Source organism: Belonocnema kinseyi, chromosome 3, assembly GCF_010883055.1.
Source record: "Belonocnema kinseyi isolate 2016_QV_RU_SX_M_011 chromosome 3, B_treatae_v1, whole genome shotgun sequence".
NCBI lineage: Eukaryota > Metazoa > Arthropoda > Insecta > Hymenoptera > Cynipidae > Belonocnema > Belonocnema kinseyi.
The window spans coordinates 85449478-85476083 of NC_046659.1; the positions used below are offsets into that span (position 1 = coordinate 85449478).

A 26606-nucleotide genomic window follows, 5' to 3' on the forward strand; every position below is an offset into this window, starting at 1 on the left:
AAATTTTGAGGCATGCTTTCCCATCCTATTAAATACTATAATCGGTAAATCGGAATGTATGTATTTATGAAAACTTACTGTCCATAATAATTCGATAATGGTTATTAAAGTAGGAACCGCGATAATTACGATAGTCAATATAAAGCCATAATGACCTATAATTACGCAGAAATGTCTGTCATTATCACGCATGATTACGAAGTATCCATTTACAAATTAAATCTTTCTCCTAATTGTGTTCTAAGTGCCGACTCTTAGACAATAATAAGTTTTTATCGAAATACTGAAATTATACTTTACAGCCCACAGTGCTGTCAAAATAGGGGAAATTGAGTAGTTTTTTATAAAAATAAAAAAAGTGGGTCTGGTCCTAAATTTGAATAATTATGAAAAAATAAAAAATAAATTATTTACTACAAAAAGCTTTTTTTATAATTATAAAAATTTAGGACCAGACCCACCATTCTTAGTGTTTCTTGTTTATTATCCCAAATTTTCAACTCGATGTGGCGTTTCGTGTAATAAGTTGGGAAATAAAAAAAATGGCGGTCAGGTAGGAATCTGGTCACGTGACCCACTCATCAGATGGCCTTAAGAGTTCTTTAAAAAAAAAGGAAAGAGAAGGGCGTAGGGGAAAGAGCGTGAAGTCTCTGAAATTAAAAATCCGTTACCAACATAAAATAAAATCTTTGCTCAAAATTGTGCTTACCTAATACAAAGTAGAAAAAAAGAGTAGCAAAAAATAATTAGAATGGAAGTGCTGATCGCTACCAAAATTTCTTTAATTCCGTTATTTACTATAGTTCGTCTAGTCCTCGAAATTAATTATCTCAGCATAAAAAAAGCGATGAATTGTCTGGTAAATTATAGATGTTTGTGTCTCGCGATTATATCTATCGCCGTGATATGTATTAAGCTAAAAAAAAAAGTTATTAGCAAGAAGCAAAACGGAGAAACGCGAGTTCTAAATTAGATAGGTTGTCTGCTGCAGGTGTCGGCTCTCGCCTTTGGGCAAATGGGGAAGCCCCCGGGTGATATTCTTTGCCGATATATTTTTATATTTATTTTCTATTGAATCATTTGTGTTAAAAATTAATCTTTTTAACTATTTTGTTGCACATTCAACTTTTGGTGTGAAAATTCGTCTTGAATGGTAGAAAATAATTCTTTTTGAGTAAAAATTACTATTACATTTTTCGTCTAAATTTCGTCCTTTTTCGTTGAAAATGCAACTACTTATAATAGTTAAAAGTTGAACTACTTTTTTTTTAAATAATTTTTTTGGGGGGTTTTAGTAGTTAATTGAGCATTCATCACTTTGATTGAAATTATAACCATTTCGTTGATACTTTTGTTTTGTAGAAAATTAATCTTCTTCGTAGAAAATTCATCTATTTGGTCTTTTTTGTATGAATCAGTTTTTGACTAAAAATAACAATATTTGTGACGGAAATATCAACTATTATATTTCTTCGTTGAGATTTAATCTTTTTTCGTTGAAAATTTAACTACTTGGTTAAAAGTTGAACTTCTTTTTTTTTAATATTGACCTTTTTGTTTAAATATTCAATTATTTTAGTTAAAAATCCGTCTCTTTGGTTGAAAATGAAACTATTGTGCTGAAAATCTGTTTTGTTGCAAATTAAAATTTTCGGATTACAAAATTCAACAAGTTTGTAGAGAATTCGGCTCTTGTTGTAAAACTTAATTTTTTTGTTTACAAATACAACTGGTTGAAAATTAAACTTTTTGGTTGAGGATTCAACTATTTACTTGGAAATTCGTCGTTTTTTTTGTGGATAATCTAAGCGGTTTTTTCATATAAAATTAAAATTGATTTTGGTTAAAATATAAATTATGCATTACATTTTTGATTGAAAATTTAACTATTTGGTTGAAAATGACATTTTGATGTAACATATCTGAAATCTTCAGCAATCTTTTTTAATGTTCTCAGAAATCTTAGGAAAACTATATTTATGTAACCTTGGAAAAAAATATACGAATAGTTTCAAAAAACAAATAGTTCAAACATTTTTTTAATCAAAAAAATGTTTTTCCCGCAAATCGAAAAGATACACGCGAGCTTTTGATGCTTCTATCTCTTATAAATTAAACGAAGAATGTTTCCGAAAGAAAAATTCAAAATCGGTCAAGAATTGACTTCTGTGGCGTGGCACCCCTACGGCATCCTACTGCGTGGCGTCCCTCGCCATTTGCCTATATCTTTGCCTAATGGGTAACCCGGCGAGAATCTTTAAATCTGTCCCGACTTTTACCGGACTACATATTTCGCGAGAGGTTGTTCAACTTAAGTACCTTTAGCCATTTATCAGTATTAAATCAGCGTAGGATGGAGAGATCGTAGATGTCAAGATGCTAGATTAGTCACCCCAAATACACCAAGAGATACACTCGCTAATCTTTTCGGATTACAGCATTCAAAGCGAAAGATTGAGGAAAGAAACAACGAATTCCGTTTTTAAAATGAGATAACGATTTAAGTAGTCAAATTTTATTTTTTGTTTTTAAATATATTTGTAAACCAGAAACGCGTTGAATAATTTATGGATTTGCGAGAGTAATAACTTCAGCGAGAGATGCAGAAGAGCTCACAGTAGATAAAGGCAGGTTTAGTCAGCCGGATTCTCGGCTTCTCTCCGTGGAATACAATAAAATTGAAAGAACTAAGGCGGTTGAATCCTTTTTTGTTGAAAATTCGTCTTTTTTTAGCTTGACAAAATCAACAATTTTTTTGAAATTTTTTTTTCTTGACTAAAAAATATTTCCTAATTGAAAAATCCATCTTAATTGAAAGTTTCATTCTTTTGTTGGAAATTCTTCTTTTGGTTAATAAATTTATCTCTTTTGATAAAAAGTCAATTTTTTTATTGTTATGAATGCAACTGTTTGGATCCATTTTGGTAAAGATTGAACTATTTGGTTGAAAATTTATAATTAAGAGTTCAAAATTAAACTGTTTTCTAGAATACTTGTCTTTCTGGCTTACAAATTTAACTATTTGAGTGATAATTTAATTATCTTGTTGAAAATTAAGCTCTTTGGTTAAATATTTAACTGTTTTGTTCAAAATTCTTCTTCTTTTTTTTTCTTTTGAAATATGAACCATTACATTTGTCTTCAAGAATATTGATCTTTTTCTTGAAAATTCCATTTTCCGGGTTGACAATTCAACTGTGTTCTAAAAACTGCTTTTACAAATTAAACTGTTCTGTTGAAAATTTAATTATTTTGTTAAAAAGTAATTTTGTTTGGGTAAAAAATTCCACTGTTCTGTTGTATATTCGTATTTTGAATTGAACATTGGTCTTCTTTGTTCAAAATTCTGCCTTTTAAAAATGCAATTACACTGAAACTCTTCAATAGCGCCGATTTTAGGGCTGACGATGGATGGTAATTAACTCATTATAGCCCGCTCCCTTTTGTTTGTTGACGCCTGAGTGACAACCGCAAATCCCGCTCACTCCGCGCAGCTCCTGTTACTCCTACCTGCGGCGTGGCGTCAATTCTCAGAAGGGCTAAAAAAGGGAGGGTTATTGAAGGGCTTCTCTGTATTTGATAATATTTTTTTTCTATTCAATCATTTGGTTTGAATATTAATTTTCTTTAAATATCAATGGTCAGCGAAAATGAAAAATTGGTTAGAGAAAAATACAAGAAAAGTCAAGGAATTTTGAAAATTACGCTATGCGGTCACAATAAGTTAGGATTTGATGAATTTTCGAAAGAAACAATTAGGAGGTAATCGAATTTATTTTTTCTTACAGGAGAGGCTATTCACCTTGCAAGAGACTTCGGTTATGTTTGTGAAACGGAATTTCCGGCGAAACAAGTTGCCGAATACCTTAGTCGACAGCATTGCGAACCTCAAGATTCCTATAGGAGAAAAGAACTTCTTCATGCCACCAAGTAAGTAATTTTGCCAAGTGCATTGCCAAGTTTTGGCAAAGAAATATATTGAAACGTATTGTGGAATTTTTGAAACTTTTGTTAATTTATTACTAAATTCTTTTGCAGACAAATCACCAAAGAGTTGATGGACCTTTTGAATCAAGACCGATCACCTTTGTGCAACACGCGACCACAACATATTCTTGATCCAAGTATACAGAGACATCTCACACATTTCTCCTTAATATCACATGGTTTTGGAAGCCCTGCAATTGTCGCGGCTTTAACAGCAATACAGGTAAAAAAATTTGTGCAAGGAAATAGTTGAAAATGAAAAAGACACTTTAAAAATGATAAAAGAACGTTTATCAATATTATATTATGAATAATGCTTCATACTATATTGCTAAGAAGAAACTTTTCAAAATGTGATTTTACAACCAAATAAAAATAAATACTTCAGATTGTGCAAAAATTTGTAATGCATTATCATATCCTTTTTGGTTTATAAAAAGCCATTTTAAAAGTTTCTTCGTTAATTTTGTGCTAAAACGGTTCAATTGATTATAGCGATTTGGAAAAAAAAACAGAATTGTTTATTTATTCAGAAAACTGTTTTCTTTCTTTCTAACTACGAATTTCGTATTTTTTTAGTACGAAAATTGTATTTATAATTTTATATGCATCCGAAATAAAATTCCATAAATAAAAATGTAAGCAGGGCTCACCACTTTCAACAGGTGCTGACTGACACTACACGTGCTTGACTGACTGAAAGTTTTTATCTAATGTTTTTCCTTCAAAAATAAAGGACTAGGGTCGAGTTCGACGAAGATTTGTTGGGGGCTATTTGACCTAGTCTTGGTGAGTGACACTATCAGTCATGTGAGTCAATGACTAACCATTGATGAGCTCTGATCTAGAGCAGGGCTCACTTCTTTCGACGGTTGACTACACGTGTTTGACTGACAGCCAGTTTTTATGTTATTTTCTCTTTAGTTTCCATAAATCCTACAAACTGTAGAAAAGTTTAGGGTCATTACGGTTATTTTTGTTCTTGAGCAGGGCTCACCACTTTCTACAGTTGACGACACGTGCATGACTGACAGAAAGTTTTCTGTCATTTTTCTCTTTAGTTTCCTTAAATCCTGCAAACTGTAGAAAAGTTTAGGGTCATTAAAGTCAGTCAATGACTGACTTCTGGTTAGTCCTGCTCTAGAGGGTCGTTTCTTTGTGCAATTTTGCTCCTCTTATCAAATTCTTTCATTTCAGTTTGACTTAAATTTTAAAAAGTCTGTGTGCTTGGTCTGTTATAGAAGTTCCTAAGTGAATCTTTGAACCATATGGAGAAAATGTACCCAGGAAACGGCAGTGGTGTAACTAGCAGTCAACAATCGAATCTCGACGCGAATAAGATGAAATGCGACAATGACATGAAAAAGTGACGCCCAGATGACCCGCCCACCTCCAACGTGGTCACATCGATCAGGCATTCCTGGCCCTACAATTGAACTCTGGCTCGTCTCAGCGACAAGCTGTTATCAGTGGACCACGTGCAATTGTGTAATTGTATGTACGCATATCCGTAGAGGTTGGCTGGTCAAAAATACTACGAATGATTAGTACCGATTCAGATTTTTAAACTCGAAGCGAATCTTTAACGGACATAGGAAAAATCAGAAGTGTCTTTTACTCAATGCGTCAGCTTTTTCTTTGGTCAAAGCTGCTTTTAAAGATCTCATCAGAAGCTAGGGATCTCAAACGGAAAAGGTTCCAAGTGGAGACTAAATGTTCCAATTGCCTTGACTTTATTAACTAATTAAAGAAAAACTTATTTATGTTTTCAAATAGAAGGCACTTCTGTTCTTATGCAGATATTCCATCTCTTTTAGTAATAAAAATAAATAAATTTCGATCTTTTTTCGATGCGTCCTTCTTAGCGTTGTAAGCCATTTTTAAATGCTCGCATTTACATTACCGTGCAAGTCATTCCAAGAGATGGGATTTAAAGCTAAGGAAGAGTCCATTAATCACGTGAGGCTTTTTTGGGTGTTGAAATTCCTTCTTATACAATTCTACACATATCGTTTTTTTCATTATGCAATATTATATTTTTTGAGGAGTTAAACCTTCCATGAGATCTCGTAGAATCAATGGAAATCTTGTCATTCTTTGAAATCCTGTGAATTCTTATGAAAAAAATTATAAGACCCTTAAAATTTCTTAAATAATGTGAAAATTCGTTGAAATACTTTGAACTCGATGGATATCGTACATGTTTTGAATCTTTTTGAAACCCTTTTATTACCACGAACTTCTCTGGAAATCCCTTAAAACCCTTTAAATACTGTGAACATCCTTGAAATATTCAAAATCCTAATTCCTTTATAATCCCTGGAGATCTTTCTTAATCTCTTGAAATCTCTTACAATATATTAAAATATTTTAAAAGCCATTACAATTCCTCGAAATCTCAGGGTGGCCGTTTTAATAAAAAATCAAAGTTCCCAGTTTATTCCCGGTTCGCAAATATTTTTCGCGGTTAATTAAATTAAAAAATTCGAACTCTAAAGCTGAAAAGTTTTCCATTTGAAGTAATAAAAACTGAGTTGCAAATCATTTCAAGCAATTTTAAGTTAGAAATATTAAAAATTGAACGATGACATTTCTTTTAACTGAACGTTTCTTAAATTAAAGATTAGATTACTTTTATTTTAAATAGTTAAAAAATTCTTAAACACCGTCCAAAATTTTTTTCAAAATCTTGAAACATCTATATTTTGTTTTAAATATATTACTTTATTTTAAAGTTATTTTCCTGAATTAAAAAATTTCAAATTTTAGAATAAAAAATATTTTTAATTTGATAAAAGCCTTTAATTATCAATATATTTGTTTAAAGTTATATTTTATCATTCAAAAAAGTGTATAAAGTTTAAATTGGTTGTTTACATTTGTTTAACGGATAAGACATTCCAATTAAAACAGTCTAGTTTTTAACGTTAAAATCTGGAAATTCTTAAATTTTGAACTGATTCTAAATCGTCTTGTAAAATCAATTATTATTCATTTGTTAATCCTTAATGTTCAGGTTATTTTTTAAAATCATTATAATTTATATGCACATTAGGTTTTTTGTCCAAAACTGTCGACTTCAAACGCTACTAATTTTCAATTTTTTACGTGTTCCAAACTGCATTTTAAACTTCTATAATGGAAAATGTACGCTTAAAAATTAAAATCCAAAATGCAAAGTGGAAAAATCAACTGATTATTTTAAACTGTTGAAATCAAACATGGGATAGATTTTATTTTTCTCAAAATTTGTAAATTCCCGGTCAAGAAATAAATTCAATGTCATTTCCCGATTTTCGGTCCAGCAGTCACCCTAAAATCTCCTAAAATTTCCTTAAAATCCCCTAATACTTCGATATCATGAGATTCTTTAAAATCCTTTAAAATTCTTTAACTTATCTTGAATTTTTTAAAAATCTCATGAAATTTCTTGAAATTGCTTAAAATACCTTAAAATACGGGGAAGTTGTTCTTGATTCCTTAAAATCCCTAAAAAAATATTCGAAATCCTTTGCTAATTTTACTGAATTTCTAAGGATTTCCAGTGTTTAAAATTCAGTAAAATTTCAGAAGAGTTGATTGAACTACCTTAGGTTCCTTAAATTCCTGTAAAGTACCTTAAAAATTTGAAATTAGATATTTTTTTCTAACTCTTGAAATCTATTAAAATAATTTTGAATCTTACCCTAAAACTTTTCTAATCTATTGAAATTCCTTGAGATCTCACGAAATCACTCAAAAGCTTTGGAAATCACCTTAATTTCCTTTAAAAAATTCAATTCTCTTAAAATACTTTAAAGTAGTTAAAAAATCCTTTTTGAACAAAAAATTTTAAATGACTTCTTTCACTCTAAAATTCATAACTTTTTCAGTTATTGATATTTTTACTTAAAACTGCACCTGAATACTTCCAAGATACGGCGCTTCAGAAATAAAATTAGTCTTATAGTGTTCGTTTCAAAAAAGGTGTTTGTTCTGAAAAATAAATGCTTCAATTCAATGAAAAGTGAAATACCGTACTTTGCGTGATTAAACTACTTTATTGATCTTAAACTGCGTATAAAAGTGATAAAAATCAACAGTATGTGAAAATTATGTAGAAAAAAAGGTTTTCATGTCATTTGTTAATCTGGCGCCATATGTTCCATTTTTTTGAATTTTGTACGTTTTGTTAAAGCGCAAATAAGTCGCTGGGTACACCTTACCCAGTATGCCCTTTAAGGGTTAAAGTACCTTAAAATCTGTTTTAATACTTTAAAATATTACGAAATCTCGTTTACGATGAAAATAATTGATATATTTTTTATATATTAACTAAAAAATATAAAAACGTTACATAACAAGAGGGAGTCTCAAATTTCAAAAATCATCCTTACGTAATTAATGGACGTTCCCTAAAGAATTTGCAATATAGCTGCTAACTCTCGACAGTTGCCAAATTATTCTTAATAACTTAGTTTCGAGAATGTTATTTCGCCTCAATTATAAGTCATTATGAACCACGTTTCTGAAATTCGTTATGTATGTACAATAATTGTAAAGTATTATCAAATTGGTCAAGTGTAAAATCTAAAAGACGAAAAAAAGCCGTCCGAGGCTGATATTTGTAAGCTGACAAAAAAATTCGGAAGTGTTACGATTGTTTGCTTTCTATGTTGAGAACCAATGAAGCTACGTAGACGAAATCTTCCAGTAATCGTGCCAATATGAAACTTGCCATTTGTTATGTGCCAATTTAACGATCGTGAATGCAAATAGGGGAAAAGCAAAGAACCTTGACCATGAGAAGCTGTCATTGCGATAGCTGTAGGGAAAAGGCGCAAATAAAGATTTGGGCACTCCACGACTCGTCCTCACACCTGATTTAGGACGAAATTGTACGCACGGTAACCATAACACAAAATATTTCTATCCCCCTTTCCCCCTTCTCATTGTACGTAATTTTTAGTTTCCACAAATGCTTTGCTATTTATTTCTAGCAGAATTAGACAGAGTGTCCGAGAACTTAATTTTCTTTAATTCCCTAATTATTCCTTTTCCTTCATCACTAATATTCAAAAACCAGCATTTTAATCTTGTAATATTTTTAACATAGAATCTTTTATAAACGGAATAAAACAATATTTCAGATACAAATTTTGAATTTTCAAGTTTTGTTAATTTATTTTAATCAAAAAATGTCTTTTCTAATATTAAAGATAACTTTTTACAAAAATATTAGAATGTTCTATAAAATAATTACATTTTAATCATAATACTTGAATTTTTAACCTAATAAGATGAAGACCCAACAAACAAGTGTCCTAGTTTATATTTGAATAAAAACGGATGATATATATATATATATATATATATATATAAAGAATTTCAAAACATAAGACAAATTTTCAACAAATAAAGATTTTTCACTCAAGAAGGAAATAAAGGTTCATCTAAATTGTAGAAAGTTCAAGACAAAAGACGAATTTCCTCTACAACAAACTTGAAATTTTAATTCAAGAAAATTATCTTTTTTACCAAAAAAGGAGAATGTTCAACTAGAAAAGCTCAATCTTACAAAAAATTTTAAGTTACGTTTTCAGTTATAAATATAATTTTAAACCAAAAGACTTTTCAGCTAAACAGTTAAACTTTCACCCGGACAGGTCTTCAATCAAAAAAATTTAACAATGTAGTTTAACGTTTACCAAAGTAGTTAAATTATCAATTAAAAAAGATTATTTTTCAACAAAATAGTTAGACTTTCAACCGAAGAGATGAAATTTCGACTAAACATATAAATAAATTCAAGTGAAATAGTTGAATTTTCTGTTAAAATATATTTCAGTTGACTTTTTACGATAAAAATATGAGTTTTTAAATAAAATATAGGTTCCAACAACAAAATTGAATTTTCAATCCAAAAAGGCGATTTTTTTAACCAAAAAGGATGAATTTTTAACAAAATAGTTGAATCCTCTACGAAATAGATGCATTTTTATCCAAAAAAGATCTCAGATGACTTTTCAAGATCAAAATATGAATTTCTTAACAAGAAGTAAATTTTTACAAAAAAATTTGAATTTTCAATCCAAAAAGACAAATTTTTAACCCAAAAGGATGACTTTTCAACAAACTTGTTGAATATTCTACCAAATAGATACATTTTTTATTTTATCCAAGAAAGTTGAAATTTGTACTAAAATAGATGCATTTTTAATAAAAAGCGACGCATACAAAAAGCATACAAAGTAGTAAAATTTTTATCCAAAGAAAATAACGGTTCACTTTCCAACACCCAAAAAAAGAGTTGTAAACAGTAAGTTAATTTTCTGCTAAATAGTTGCATTTTTAACCAAAAAGTGTAACTTCTTAACAAAGATTCTTCAATTTTCAACCAAACGGTTGCATTTGTGTCCAAGAAAAATATAAATTCTACTAAAACAGGTGAATTTTTCAATAAAAAAGAGTTGAATTTTCATCCGAAAACATTTCAATTGACTTTTCAACATAAAAATTCGAATTTTAAACAAAAAGAAAATTTGCTAGAAAATATTTTAATTTTCCAAGAAAAATGCAATATTTATACTGAAAAGATGAACTTTTAAATCAAAAAGACAAATTTTCAGAAAAAGTAGTTTTCATTAAAAAAAAGATTTCAGTTGACTTATCAGCAAGAAAATATGACTTTTAAACAAAAGGTTTTACGAAAAGAGCTGATTTTTTTAACCCAAAATGAATTTTTTTTCAGAAAACAGTTGGATTTGAAACCAAAAAGGATGCCTTTTTAAGAAAATTGTTAAATTCTCAAATGAATAATAAAATTTATAACTAAAAAGATAATCTTCAACAGCAACTTTTTGCGAATGTGCAAAAAATTACGTACATGAGTGAACGAATAAATCGAAACAAATATTCTTGCCCCCCCCCCCCCCCCCCCCCCCCCCCCCCCCCCGAGTTGTGACCTAATTTAAGTACGATCTCAAAGGCGCATCAAAACCTTCTCCCTTCTCGCCCAAAACAGGTATGCGGGCGAGTCGTGGATGGCCCATAAAAGGTATTAGAGATATTGTAGGAATGGAACAATGTATTTAAAAAAATATATATATATTTAATTGCGTTCAGTGAAGTGCGGATGACATTGAAATCGCATCAAGTACAATATCAGGTGAACCTGAGACATATCTAACTTTGTAACTTTGAGAGCATTTGATGTTCCAAGAATATGTACAGAGCATTTGAATCTTTCTTGTGATATAATCATACATTATTAAGGCATCTAAGTAAAGAAATGCTACATTCCATGTTTTTAATAGGAGCGATTCACAGCGAAGTATAATTCGAGATTACCTCATTGCCAAGTCTCCTTGTTTGATTCGAGAGTATAGATTAGAAATTATTCTCTTCTCCGACCTAAACGGAATGAAATTTTACATATCGATCTAACATGGAGCCGATACAGCTAGTTAGGCAAAACTTGAATTATTTTCCGTCACGACTACATAGAGGACTCTTCTAGATCTAAGATTCCGTAAATTAATAATTATTTATAATCGCTAGCGAGCGTAGAAAACTATTTTCTACAGGAATTTCTGTGCCAACTGTGAAGAATGTTGTAAACGATTTTGTTCAAGTTGAAGCATCATTCTAATCTTGTAAGATACTATCTTTTTAAATATATTTCAAGTTAGTAGTATATTATATTCTGATATTAATACGTTTCATTTTTGTATATTATTGGTGTGTGATAAATAAATAAGATTATTGTTTCTAAGCAACTCAATTGCACGATGCAACTATTGTTCAACCAATTCTAATCTAGACATAGAAAATTTCATTCTAAGCCTCATTTTTTCTTTTGGTGCTAATTTAAAAAAAAATTGGAGATACATAAAGTATCTGCGATATCGACCGTATACTGAGCTTCGAAGGTACATACCTACATCAGTAGAATCCTTACCGACTCATGATAACACACGAAAAAGATGCAATCGATTCTATTAAATTAACTAATTTCACTTTAGGTTCTGTAAATAAAGAATAAGAATTATAGGCAAAACACATTTATTTTGTCATTTGATATATCGTACAATTCGTGGACAAAAATTAAATTTTATATGATACATTCAAGTGTAAAATTTAATTAAGAACAATTTACCATATTACTTGTTAATGTAACACTTTGTAAATAAAGCGAAATTGGCCCTCTTAAGGTTTAAATTGTACTTTTTACAAGTTTTCTACACAACATTCTTCGAACTATAATTTTCCATTTATTCTTATCAGTCGCTGATAATTCAGGTAGAAATTCAGGTAACTGCAAATTCTTCGCTTCCCTCTGTCAATAAAAATATCAATCATTCACATTCTGATTAATTTAATATTATTTAACTCAGGGTGGCCGTCTTAATCGAGGAAAAAATCTCCGGTCATTTACCCATTAAGATCATTTTTTCCCGGCGAATGAAATTCAAAAATCGAACTCTTTTAACTGAAATTGTTTTTATTTGAATTAATCATAACTGAACTTCAAATTGAAACAATAAAAATAGAACTCTTTTGAACTATGTTATGAACTTTTAAAATTAAAGCTTAAAAAAGATTGTTCATTCAATCGCTCCATAAATTACACGTATAAAAAGAAAGATTTGAAAACTTTTCAATTGAAAAATTTTTAATTAAAAGCAGTCAAACTTCAAAATTTTAAACTTTTCTAAATCGAACAGTTGAAAGATTTCTGATTTAGAAATCTAAATCCACACTATCATTTTCAATTCTCTAATTAAAAATTAAACAATTCAAAACTTCAAAAATTAATAAATGTTTAATTGTTATTTTCTTCATCGAAATTCATTCCCCATCTGAGAGACAATTGGAGAAATATCAATTTTCCTGAACATTATTTGATAATCACAATGTATTTAATATAAAAATAGTTTTTACCTTGATTTTTCAACAGCTGAAAATTAAACAAATAAATTCTTAACCCTTAAAAACTTAGTTTCCCACTTCGTTCAATTTTTAGCTATTAAAAAATCAAGAAAAAAGCCAACAAAATTTCAATCCACACATTTTGTTTACCAAAGTCGATTTCTTCGAAAAAGGTTCGCCATTGGCAAATAATGTTTCGGAAAATTAATAGACATCCAATGTTTCCCGGTCCAACGGCCTCCCTGATTCAACTTTATAAATGTAGCAACTTTTTGATGGGTCTTGAATTACAATTTTTTAGGTACCACATTTTATTTTTACTCTACACGACATATTTATTTTTGTACCTTGCAATAGAGTTAAAAATGTAAGTTTCAGATTTTAAATACTAAAAATATATATTTTGGCTTGTTTTTGATATTTTTTTGAATTTGCAAATGTGAAAATTTCGACATTTGGAAAGAGCGTTTTAATAGTCATAATCTAATGAATCGACACCTTATCATCTTCTTAACAATAATATTCCATTGCTGTCATTGTAAAATGCAGGTCGATACAAGAGCCTTCACTCTGCTGCTGTACACGTGAAGCAATCACTGCATTGGTTCCCCATCTGAAATAAATTTCTTCTATTTCATAGTATTTTTTTATTTAATTTATAAATAAATAATAAGCAAAAAATATAATGTGTTAAACCAGCTCTATCGAAATCCTCAGGATGCTGTTCACTTTTCTTCTTCGTATTCTTATTCTAAATTTTGGAACTTTCCAATTTTATAATTATTTTTCTATGATTTATTTTCAATTTTTAAAGATTAACTTGCATATAGAAATGTGAAAAAGAATGATAAATGTAAAATAATATATAAAATAAAGAACGCTTATTTGTTGGGAACTTTTGGGATGATATAATTATGCTGAAAAAGAAAAATCCCGACTGTCGAAAAAAAAAGTGTTATTCAGAGGTTCTGCAAGCCCCATGAAGTTGAAAAAGTGTTTCCCATAAGAAAAAAATACGACTTTGTAAATTTGATTTAAAATCCTCGACTTTATGTGTATCAAGTTAAAACACAACATTTCTTTTGACATTTAGCCATAGAATAGAAATTAAAAATTGCTTAATAAATAAATGAGCTAGATAATTTATTATTGTTTATAGCAATGTTCTCTTAGAACAGAGTTAGAAAGTTGCATTTTTTTTCTAAAATTTTCCACTTTTCAGTTACAGTAATGTAACAATTAATTCAAGTTAACAAAGATAATAATTTGACCAAATTATTACTTGCAATAATATTCTTTTTGAAGTTCCGGGTTTTTCTGAAATATTCAACTTTTTTTACTCGTCAGTGATAACAAATATTAATATTAATTTAAAGAAAAAGGCTCTCGGTAAGTACTTTAAGGAAAATTTACATTTAATATAGCCTACATAGAAAATCTTAATATTGTAAATATCTGTTTTTTTTCAGAAAAATATATTTAAAAAAAAAAGAGATTGTTTAAAAAATGATTGCCTCTAATCTTTATTTATTGGCTGAGTCCAATTATTTATTACTTGTTCATAACTAAAAAGCCAAATCAAAGTTAAAAATGTCAGAAAAAAGCGCAACTTTGGAGTAATTATTCAACAGAAGATAAACAATCATAAATTGTTTGAAAAATGTTTTTAAACTTGTATTAAATAGTAGCTCACTGTACAAAAAATGTACAATAAGATGAAATTATCAGAAAAAACGCAACTATCTGGCATTAAAATTGGAAAAGATCTAGTTACAAAGAATAATAAATGATTAAAATAATTATTTGTGGGAAAATGATTAAAAACAATTATAAATTGTTTAAACAATATATGTAAACGCCTAATTATCAGTAGAAAGTAGTATTTTTTGTATTTAGTTGATTTTGGGACCCTATAAAATACTTATGGGGGTGATATTGAAAAAATAAGTTTTGATTTGTATTCAATGGCTAATTGTTAAATTCTACATAGTTTATCTAATATTGACGATTCTAAATAAAGTTTTCAAAAACTTATTTTTTTTCTTATGAGAAAAAACTGTTAAGGTTCACGAGGCTTGGGAATATTCCGAAAGGAAACATTAACGGAACTAGAAACATTTCAAAATGAAGGGTGTCATTTTAGTGTCAAGAAATAATTGTTTCAGAAAAACAAAAAAAAAAACATTTCTAAAATTCTAATTATAAAATAAAAAAGAAATTAGAAAGTACATTCGAGAATTGATGAGTTGGCAAAAGGTTTTTTTTCCTTCGAATAAAATATTGTCAAAAATCATAAGCTGTCCTAACCAATTCCTATGATATTTTTGTAAGCTAAATAGTGAAAAATCACCATTTTTCAATTTCTTAAAACTTTCAATAAAATTATGTTATCATATTGCAAAACTAATAGACGATTTTTCAAGAAAAAATAATAAAAAATTGGGTTTCACAAATCGATTAAAAATTCGATATATCGAAAAACTAATTCGATTGAACTAACAATTGCACGGTGTAGAATATAAATTTGTATGATATACATGAGTGAAAATCAAAATCTTGCAATTATTCAATTAAACATTTATTTAAATATTACCCTTAATTAAAATTTTTTAAAATAGACTGAAAACATGTAATTTAAGTAAATAAAAATATTTTTAATGTCGAAATAATAATTAGATCTAATTTTATAGCCCTCATACAAATAAATTGAGATTTATTGTAATGTAATATTAATAACATAAGTACCTAACTTTAAAATATTTAAAATTATTTTCAAATAAAAAAATTATGGGAGTATCAATTATTTTACAGGCGATAAGTACATGTTTTTATTAAGGTTTTCTTAAAAAACTCATCACAACAATATTGTTCTTCTAATAATAAATCTTTTCTGAGCTTCCAAATTGCTTATTTTGACAAAATAAAGACAGTTTAATTAACTTTTCACATCTTGAAGTATAGCCAATAATCTTACATTAATCAATTTAAAAGTGAATATTATAAGTAAATATAAATATATTATAAGTGAATATTATTGTCGAATTAATTAAAAAATGTTTTATTACCAGATGGCAAAAAAATTAGAGAAACTTATACAGTGAGTATAATAGGGTGGTCCAAAAAACTAAACAATTTATCACCGCTGGGCAAGTCGATTTAAAATTTTCAAATTATAAATTTTGTATGCGAGGGAAATTTTTTTTTCAATTTTTGGTTAGGTAAAGTTTGTTGAAGTAAATAATCTTAGGCGAAAAAAAAGAAAGAAAGATATTGTTCCGTCTAAACATAATATTTAAAAAAATTACGGAAAATGCAAATTTTTTCATTTGTACCTAAAGTTTCCAAAAAAATTGTTTCAAGCAAATTTTTCTTCTATTTTTAATGAATCCTGAAACATGAGCCATTATTGCACGAGATTGGCAAAAATCCTTTTACAAAGGATAAGTAAAAAATAGATCAAAATTTGTTGTTTTAAACTTCATAATATTTACGTGTTTCTAAAATTTACTGAAATGATCATAAACAATTAAGAAAAATATAAAACGACATATATTTGACAACTCAAGGTACGAATTAAGAAAAGTACATATTTTGTCATTCTTTGAAATATTATGTTTCGACGAAACCATTTTTTTTTATCTGACTTTCATTAACTTTATCAGTCATTTTTTTTTTTAATTTTCTATTTTTTGCGCATCCTTTGTGAACGAATTTTTACGGAATTGAGTAGAAAAGCTCATATTTCAGGATCCGAAAAGGGCAAAATTTTGTTTGAAACTTTTATTTAGGCCTATTATTTTCTCTGTATCTCGAATATTAAAAAAAATCAATTGCGTAAAAATGGTTTTAAACGTTCAAAAATCAAATTCTTTTGATCAAAATATGATGCGGAATTTTAGAGAGTGTTTTAGCTTCGGTAAGAATAGCCGGATTTTTTTGGGAAGAATAACGGGACCTGGAAATTAGTAATTTCCAAATTATCGAAATCTCAAATTCCTGAACATAAATTATATTTAATTTTAGTATCTGTTAATGTAATATTTTATAATCAAATAAAAGTGTATGCAGTATGCATAATATTAAAATAAAATATTATTCTAACAGACAAAAAATATTCCTAAGACCATTTTTTGTTTGGGAATATGAGATTTCGGCATTTTGAAAATTCTGGTTTAAAAATTTCGGCAACTTAAGATTGCTGAATTTTTATAGTTTCATTAACTTTTACTTTCGGAATATTTAAATTTCGTTAATAAATCTTTTCGGTAGGTTTTTCCCAGGTAAATTTAGTATACTGAATTTGTAGTATTGCTGCCATTGATTATATTTATCCTACACAAACTATTTTCTACATAGAATATATCCAATACAGAATTACATATTATTATATTTTTTCTATACAGAGAATATTTTCTACACATAATATATACTACACAGAATTAAAGAGTAATTTTATTTTATTCTGAAAAGATTCTCAACATATAATACACGAAAACATTGAAAAATTGAAAAAGATTGCCAATATTTTTCTTACATTAAATATGTTCTACACAATATATAAAAAAATGTTAAAACAATAATTCATAATTAATCATTTCGAATTGAAACCTTTTTCAATAAAAAATAATTAAACTATTTTTCATTTAAAACGTTCCAAATCAAATAATTTTATACTAAAGACTTTTCGACTATTTTATACTATTTCGAACGGAATAAAATGAAATTGAACCTGTATCCTTTTTAAATAAATTTGAATTGTTGAGAGTCAAAAATTGACACACAATTTTAAAGTGGTTATTACATGAAAACATTAAAACTGATCACATTTTTATAAGATAAAAAAATAAATTCGCAGTTAAAAATATAAATTTTTCAATTATAAACCATTAAAATTGAATTATTCGTAAAAAAGTTAAAAATAAAAACTAATTTTAAATGGGAAACATTCACAATGAACAAATTTTTGCTAAGGAACTTTTAAGACTAAAGGAATCCGAACTTCATTTCAAACTCCAATCAATTTTAGTCAACCAGGAATTTGTGATATTAACATTTTTTTATACTCAAACCTTTAAAAATTTCAATTATTTTAACCAAATTTAACTCATCTGAACATTAAACATTTTGTACATTGTTAAATATACTTTTCAAATTTCAACAATTTCAATTTTTATTGTAAAATTAAAACTTATGAAAGATAAAAAATTCAGAATTCAAGACGAAAATTCAAAATTCTAAACTTGTAACCATTCAAATTCTTGAAATGATAGAATTTTTTAATTATAGAGGAGAGTACCTAAATATGAGATACCAACTCTGTTTGGCGTGATTGTCGGAATTCTATTTAGTGATTTTAAAAGTAATATAGGTCATTTTAAAAGGAATTTAGTTTGTCATAAGAAGAAGCTCAAATAAAAAATTTAATTAAAAATTTTTTTTATGGTGAAAATACAAAAAATGTAAAAAAGTGCTTTTTCCAAACTCGTCAAACTATTCTCATAATATGAGATACCCCAGGAAATAGCTAATAAAATGCAAAATAAAGTATTATTTTTAATGAAAAACTTCATTCTGTGTTTCCGAAGTATAAATTTACTGCTATTTAGATATTTAGTTTTTGCAGTAGTCACAAACACTTTTGTAACCAATTTCCCCCACGCAGACACAGAGTTACAAAAACCACAGGTATCTCATATTATGAGAATCACACCATGCAACTATACACTTACTATGCCTGACCTGTACAATGAAAAACTTCAACACTATCGATATTTTCCTACTTAGTTATTCAATCCCCATCACTCCAGACAAACTTTACTAATAAATACATATTTAATGAATAATAAATAGGGTTTAAAGAATTCCCTTCCAAGAACACGACCACCATCGATTTCACAAAAAGTTCGCCTATAATATTTAGAAGCCCAATGAAAAATGGACTATACCACGAAATTACTCTTTCTTCAAGGGCTACAAGTTAGTGATAGAACCAACAGAGTGGGTCTCTTAGTTTAGCTGATACCCCGCTTTCTCATATTACGAGAATATCTCATATTCGAGTACTCTCCTCTATATTTTTTTAATCTTCAACCAAAATATCGGAGAATTTCAAGCTATTACAATGAAAATAAAAAAATAAAAGAATACAAATCCAGATTGCTAAATATGAATTCGAAATAGTCTTTTTTTAAATTTTAATTTGAGTTTGCAATGTTCAATATTTTTGAACATTTAAAAATAGAAAATAATTATATTATCAATACGCAGTTTTTTTTTATTTATTCTGAAGGCATTTAATTCAAAATTCTTTCATTACAAATCATTTAAACTCAAAATTGTACACGTCTTTTCTTTTCATTATCAAGTCTTTCAATGTGATATTTTACGATTTAGAAGAATTTAAAAAACCAGACACTTTTGTACGTTTCAAAATGAAATCGAACTGTTTAGAATATTTCAATCTCAAATTTTTAATTCTAAACTGACTATTATCAAGGCTTTCAATGTGAAACTTTGCAATGTTGAAAATTTTGGTCCTGAAACAGTCCAGATATTTTAAAATTCGAACTGGAATCTTGAGAATTGTGAAATTTTATATCTCGAAAAATTAAGAAATTTTAAAAGTATTTAAGCTTTTGAAGCAAAAAAGCTTTGGTTAGTTAAATTGAAATTATAGTAAATTTATAGATGCTAGATATTTTATTAGTGAGTATCATATCATGTAGTATGTTTTGAGAATATTTTCAGAAAAAAATAATTCCTATTTATTTCTATGTAGGATATATTCTGTGCAGAAAAATTTTTGTGTAGGAGAAATATAATACTATTTAATCCTGTGTGGATTATATTCTGTGTACAATATATTTATGTAGGAACGGGCGCTACTAAAATGATATCAACCCGAAATTTTTATTTAACTTCTACAGATAATTAAATAGTAATTATTTTGTTTCGAAAATATTCACAAAACATTGTACACAAACAATATTTTTCCTACACAAAATATTAAACCCCGTCAATCAAATTTTTTAGGTACGCAAATTAGATGCTACATGCAAAGAAAACAATTATTCGTTTTATTTAAATAGTCTTCATGCTCTATGAAAGTATTCTGGGTAAAGATATTCAACACTATATTCTTCACAAAAATATTAGGTGTGAAACAAAATATATTTCACACAATTCATTCGCGATAGGGAATATAACAGTAGATTTCAGATGAAATGAACTTTTTTGTTGGAAATTATTATTCTACGGTTGAAAATTCTACTGTTTTCGGGACACTTCGTCTGTTTTTACTTAAAAATTCAACTGTTTTGTAGAGGATTCCGCTTTTTTGCTTGGAAATTAAAATTTTATTGTTGTCAAAATATCAACTATTGCTTTTTTTTATTGAGAACTCATCTTTTTTGTTTAGTTTTACTGCTGTTCCTTTAAAATTAAACTTTTGCTGTTGTTGAAAATTTAAGTATTTTATTAAAACTGTAACTATTTTGTTAGAAAGCCTACTTTTTGTTGTTGAAAATTCAACTATTTGGTGAAACTCTTTTTCTAAATTACGTTTCTTAACTGGAAAATCGACTATTACATTTTTCATTGATAATTTATCTTTTTTTGTTGAAATTTGTATTAATTAACGAAAAAAATCATTTCATTAGGTAGAAACTTTTAAATGTTGTTGAAAATTCATCCTTTGGTTGAAAATGATCTTTTTAGTTAAAAATTAATGTTTCCAGGTTAACAATTCAACGGTTTTCCAGAATATTCTTTTTTTCCTTAAAAAATCAACTGTTTTGTAAAGAATTCACCTTTTTGGGTTGAAAATTACAAAATTTGGTTAACATTTTTTTGCTAAACTGTTTTGGATTGGAAATTAAAATTTTATTCTCACTAAAACTAAACTCTTTCTTGGTCGAAATATGAAAAATTACATTTCTTGTTTAAGATTCATCTTTTTTGTTTGAATTCAACTATTTTTTATTTAAAAATAAACTTTGTTTTGTTTGAAATGTCAATTTCAACATTTATCATTAGGAATTCATTTTCTTTTTAATTCAACTAAGTACTTTATTGAAACTTGAACTCCTATGTTTACTTTTTTTTAAATTCATCAATTTAGTTAAAATTCATCTCTTTGGTTGAAAATTTAACCATTTGAAATTTTTTTTTAATTAACTGAAAATTTAACTATTCCATTTTCGGTTGAATAATTCTCTTTTTTAGTTTAAAATTCTACTATTTGGTTGAAAATTCATATCTTTGTTGAAAAATCTAGCTATTTTTGGTTGAAAGTTCATTTTTTTGGTTGAAAATCTAATATTATATATTTAAAAATCCAACTGTTTTATTGAAAATTCGTCTTTTTGGGTTGAAAATTACCTTTTCTGATAAAAATTCATTTTTCAGGTTTATGTCAATTTTTTCTAAAAAAATCGACATTGTAGCTTAAAAACTAAACTCTTTGATTAAAAGTTTATCTCTTTTGCTATAAAAATATTCCTTTTTGGTTAAAAAATGAACGAATTTGTTGAAAACGGAATATATTTCGACTTGAAATTTTAAGCGTTTTACATTGAATTCAATTTGGTACCTGCATATTAATTTTATTTGAGAGGATTTTTTCCTCTATTTTCATGAAAACCTTATTAACCTATTATAGGAGAAAAAGTGTGCAGTCAGCTTTTATATTCCCGATGGTGAATTATTTGTGTAGAATATATTTTTTGTAGAATATTTGTGTACAAAATTATAAAAGTATTTTCAGAATAAAATGACTATTTCTTTGTAGGATATATTCTGTATACAACAGTTTTATCCCAAAGAATGTTTTCTTCGAATTTTGATCCATATCGCCCCTAAAGTTGTTCGGATCTACAAAAAAAATGCTATTTAAAGGTTCTGCAAATTCCATTAAGTTCAATCCATATTACCCCTGAAAAAAAGACGTTTTTGTAAAATTTTTTTAGAATCATCAATATCAAGTGAATCAAGTTGAAATTAAATATTTCTCTTCATAATTATCCATAAAATACGAATCAAAATACTTATCAAATATTATCCCCATAAGTCTGTTTTTTAGGGTTCTAAAAAATCCCACAAGTGAAAAATTGAGATTTGCACGTTTTGGCGATTTTTTAAATAAAAGTTGTTTCTATTACAAAGTCTTATTTCATATTGATAATTAAACGTTTAGATAAATTGTTTGAACAAATTATTTGCTTTCAAATTAGCCTCAACTTTTCAGTTATATCAAAGCAATAATCAATTAAATTTTACAGTTATCATTTATTGAAGCCATTTATTATTATTTACAACAATATTCTCTTAGAATGTTAGAAAGTTGCATTTTGTCTGGCATTTTCTACTTCTTGTATAATTTTCGTATAGTTAGTTAAAAATTAAGGCAATTTAAAAAAGCATCATTGCTTAAACAAATGATTATGTATGACTATCTTCTCCTATAGTAAGACAGTTACGGTTTTTTCTCTGAATTTTTCAACTGTTTTTCCAGTTTTTACTAAGTGAGATAATAACTAATAAATGAACATGAAGATCAACCATTTTATTTTATAGTAGTTTTTAATTTTTTTTTCGGAGTGTAGTATTTCTATTATTTTGCCAATGTTTAGAGAATTTTATTTAAAACAAAAAGACGCTCAGTAACTACTTCAAGGAAAAGCTACTTTCAATTTGATCCATATAAAAAATTTAAAGAATATTTCAAATATCTAGTTTCTATTTCAGAAAATATATCCACAAAAAAGAGATTGTTTACAAAGTGATTTTCTCTTGTCTTTACATATTATCTGTCATGAGTAAAAAGCAAATGAAAAATTAAAAAATTTAAAAACTTACCTTATTAAAAATAAAAATCTATCGTTTAAACAATGTTTGTAAACTTGAATTAATTATTACTTCACTTTAGTTGAAAAGTGAACAAACATAGACAATTTCAGAAAAAAGCAACTATCTACCATTACTATAGAAGAAGATAATTATAATCTATATTAATTTGTTTAAACAATTATTGTTGTTAAATTTCCTTAATTATTAACTGATTCTAAGTGAAAAGTGGACAGAAAGTAGGAAATTTGAGAAAAAACCACAAGTTTCTTCTAAGAGAATATTATTACAAATAAGAATAAACTGTTTAAACAATTGTTTTCGTGATCTTGCATTAATTACATCTTTATAATTTTAAAGTGGGCAAAAAGTTGAAAAATTGAAACTTTCTAATATTATTCTAAAATAATATTATTACAAATAAAAATGCTTTTTTCAACAATTATTTTTGTTAAATTCAATTGATTATTACCTCGCTCTAACTAAAACGTTTAAACATTCTGATAACTGGAACTTTCTAATTCTATATTAGGATAAAAATATTATAAACAATTTATTTAAATATGTAGTTATCCATATAAGGAAGTATTTCATATAGTAGAAACAATATGTACTAAAAACATTGCAATAAAATCACAATTAACGCAAAAAACTCGAAAAATCCTATTTTTCACTTATGGGGGTTTTTAGAACCCTACAAGAACAGACAGACTTATGAGGGTGACATTCAAAACGGCATTTTTTATTCGTATTTTATGGATAATTGTGAAAAGATGTTAGGTTTCAACTCGATTCACCTGATATCGACAATTCGTAATAAAATTTACAGAAGCGTCTTTTTATCTTATGGGAATTTCTTATCGTGGAATTTTCTTCGTAAACAAAAAATATCCTCAAAATTTGAGTGAAATCTCTTAATATTCAGGGGTAACGCAAAGACCATGAAGTTTTCCATTGATTTAACATAGGACTCTTATATGACATAAATAATCATTAATCGGTAACGTAAAATTACCCCATCATTTTTTCAACTGATTATAAATTGTTTAAACAATTTTAAGTCACGAAATGAGCGTCCTTTCTAGCCGTTATGAGTACTTTAATCAATGATAACAATAAAATAATTTGTCTACATAATTTTACAATTAATTCAATAATACGTGTTTGTTCAAGTATATAGTTTACATTCTTAATATTTCCAATATTCCCAAGTTAATATTTGTTTTCTAAGAATACATGTAGATTTTTAAAAAAATTTTTAATTTTTAACTTTTAAAATCAAAGTTGAAAAGTTTTTCAATTACCAAATTTGGTATTTAAATGCTCAATAATTTACACGTATAAAATTAAACATACTAACACTTTTCAACCGAACACTTTTCAATGAAATACAGTTAAACTACCAAATACATTTTTTTATTTTTATAAATTGTATATTAAATTTTTTAATAAACTTAAGACTTTTAAATTGAAAGTTAAATTATTTTTAAAATTGTTTCAAAACTTCTAAGCCTTAAAATCCTCCACATTAATTTTTCATAATGTTGTAAATCTTTTTTTTTATATTCCCTCAAAATTAATTTTTTTAAATAAAAACCCATTTTCAAATTTTCTATAAGAATCTTAACGAAACGTTTTTTATTTTTCTGAAGAGATTAACAAGTCTTAAAAAACTTCTAAATTTTCTGTTCGAAATCTGCATAAATCTATATTTTTGGGTTCACGTAGACAGTTCGTTTAAATTATTTGAAATCGTTTCATATTAATTTTGAGATGTCACTCAATTTTTTTCTACAAGTAATAAGTATTCAATTGTTATTTATACATCAAAATACAAAAATTTTATTTTTGATTTATAATTACTAATTAGAAATGAACATTAAGATATTTCTAAATAAGTAATTGTTCCTTTTATTAATTAAAAATATTCAAATGGAATATTTTAGACTGAAATGATATTTGAAATTAAATAAAAACCTTTAATTATGAATATATTATTTTAAACTTATTTTTAAATTCAAAATAATTTATCATTTTTCAATCGGGTGTTTACATTTGTTAAACTAAGAAAACTTTTAAATTGAAACCGTTAATTTTGATCGTCAAAATCTGGAAATTTAAAAATTGTGAATTGATTCCGAATCGTATTGTAAAATCGATTATTATTCACTTTTTATCTTTAAAGTACAGCTAAATAACAAAAATCATTCATTAATTTATATTCGCCGTTGATCAACTAAAAATGTTTTTTTATCCAGAATATTCGAGTTTAAAAGCTTATAATTTTTAATTGTTCAAGTCTTCGAAACTACATCTTAAAATTCTATAAATTAAAATCTACGATTAAAAATTGAAATCTGAAATGGAAAATTTTCAGTGTGAAAGATTTTCGAGTTACGCATTAAAAACTGAATAATATCATAATTGAAAAAATTAAATTAACTAACTGTTTAAAAAGCAGTTTAAATCAAAGTTGGACAGATTTTTCTCTCTAAAAATTAAAATAGAAACAAATGTTAATTCAATGGGAAAATTCATGGTCTTTTTCGCTCAAATTTGAATTTTTTTGGTACATGAACAAAACTGAGGGATGAAAACAAAGAAATTCAAAAAGTGAAAAATAAGGGCCACGCTGGTGCAGATCCTCTAAATATTATTAAAAAAAAACGAATTTATTTTTTTGTACATCAATCAAATTTTTAGACCAATTTAGTGCAACAACTAATTTGTGTATGAATGAGTGATACTTTTGTTTCGCCAATCAATAGAAAAAGTTCAGTTTCTAACTAATCGTCGATTATTTCTCGGTTTCCCGGTCTAATAAAAATCCTTTGAATGCAGAAAATAAATAATTTTTCCAAGTATAAAAGTCTGGGGACAGCGAAGTCAGTAGTCTGTAATAATTACCGAAACTGTGGCATACTGGAATAAAATGAAATTAATTACGGGCTTGGAAACAATGGATTCCTCCTTCCGCGAATTCAACCATCATCAGTACAATATTCAAACTATCTTCAGTGACACGCCTTTCTGGGCGTACGACCCCTTTCAAGGTCCATTCAAAGAGCAAAGCGTACACACCAGGCTGGGCAGTATACTCACATTAAAGTACTTCACGGTCCATGGCTCAGTCAGAGACCAAGAAGATTTCGAACCACAAGAGCGCGTTCCCACGCGACCTGCAGGTATCTTCTATACACCTGATAAGAATATATTTCAAATTAGCCCAGAGAAAACACAACTCGAAACAAAATCACCAAACGTCGTCCAGAATAAATTGCAAATCATTTTCTAGTTTTCTAAAATCAGGCCTCGGACTCACTTCAGATATCAAAAATAGTATATATAGTGTCACAAATTTGAAAAAATAGTGTCATAAATTTTAGAAGTAATAAATTTATATATTAATGAAAACAGAGAATAAAATATGTGATGTGAAAATGAACAATGTTTTTATTAAATATATTTTTTAAATTACAGGGTGTTTACTCAAATCCTGAAACAAAATTTCCTAATTTTAAGTTTTTTCCAGGCATCAATTTCCATGGTATGGAAATATTCAGAGTTTCTCCAGTTTTATTGTAAATAATGGTTTTTTCCAGTTTCTAGTGATTCAATCAATATATTCAACTTGCTGGAATTTGTCTCTAAAGTCCAGGGTTCTCCAAAGGTAGATCATGTATCTACCAGCGATCCCAGGCCAATAGGTCGGATCTACTCAGTTTTGACCCAAAACTGTCAAAACCCTTGACCTTGTTAAATAAAATATTCAATGCAATTGTAATTTTTTATACTCATAATTTAAATTCCCTAGAAACTATTTTGTTTACAAATAATGCAAAATTTAATTTTCAAATTAAATTAAG

The 26606-nt window shown here is 27.4% G+C and overlaps 1 protein-coding gene and 1 long non-coding RNA gene across 3 annotated transcripts in view; one reads left to right on the forward strand and one right to left on the reverse strand.

The window, feature by feature from the left end:
• LOC117169114 (transcription factor AP-2-epsilon) overlaps window positions 1-6412 on the forward strand; it is a 121117-nt gene extending 114705 nt beyond the window's left edge. For both annotated transcript variants that reach the window (XM_033355273.1, XM_033355274.1), the window contains 3 exons: window positions 3789-3930; window positions 4039-4210; window positions 5229-6412. In XM_033355273.1, the coding sequence (XP_033211164.1) occupies window positions 3789-3930; window positions 4039-4210; window positions 5229-5357 (443 nt within the window). In that variant the 3' untranslated portion in view covers window positions 5358-6412. The remainder of the gene's footprint in view (window positions 1-3788; window positions 3931-4038; window positions 4211-5228) is intronic.
• Window positions 6413-12174: 5762 nt separating this feature from the next.
• On the reverse strand, window positions 12175-25943 carry LOC117169096. The gene is made up of 2 exons (XR_004466606.1): window positions 25843-25943; window positions 12175-13510 (listed from the first exon to the last, which is right to left on the reverse strand). It is a non-coding gene; the product is annotated as an uncharacterized LOC117169096 (long non-coding RNA).
• Window positions 25944-26606: the final 663 nt, after the last annotated feature.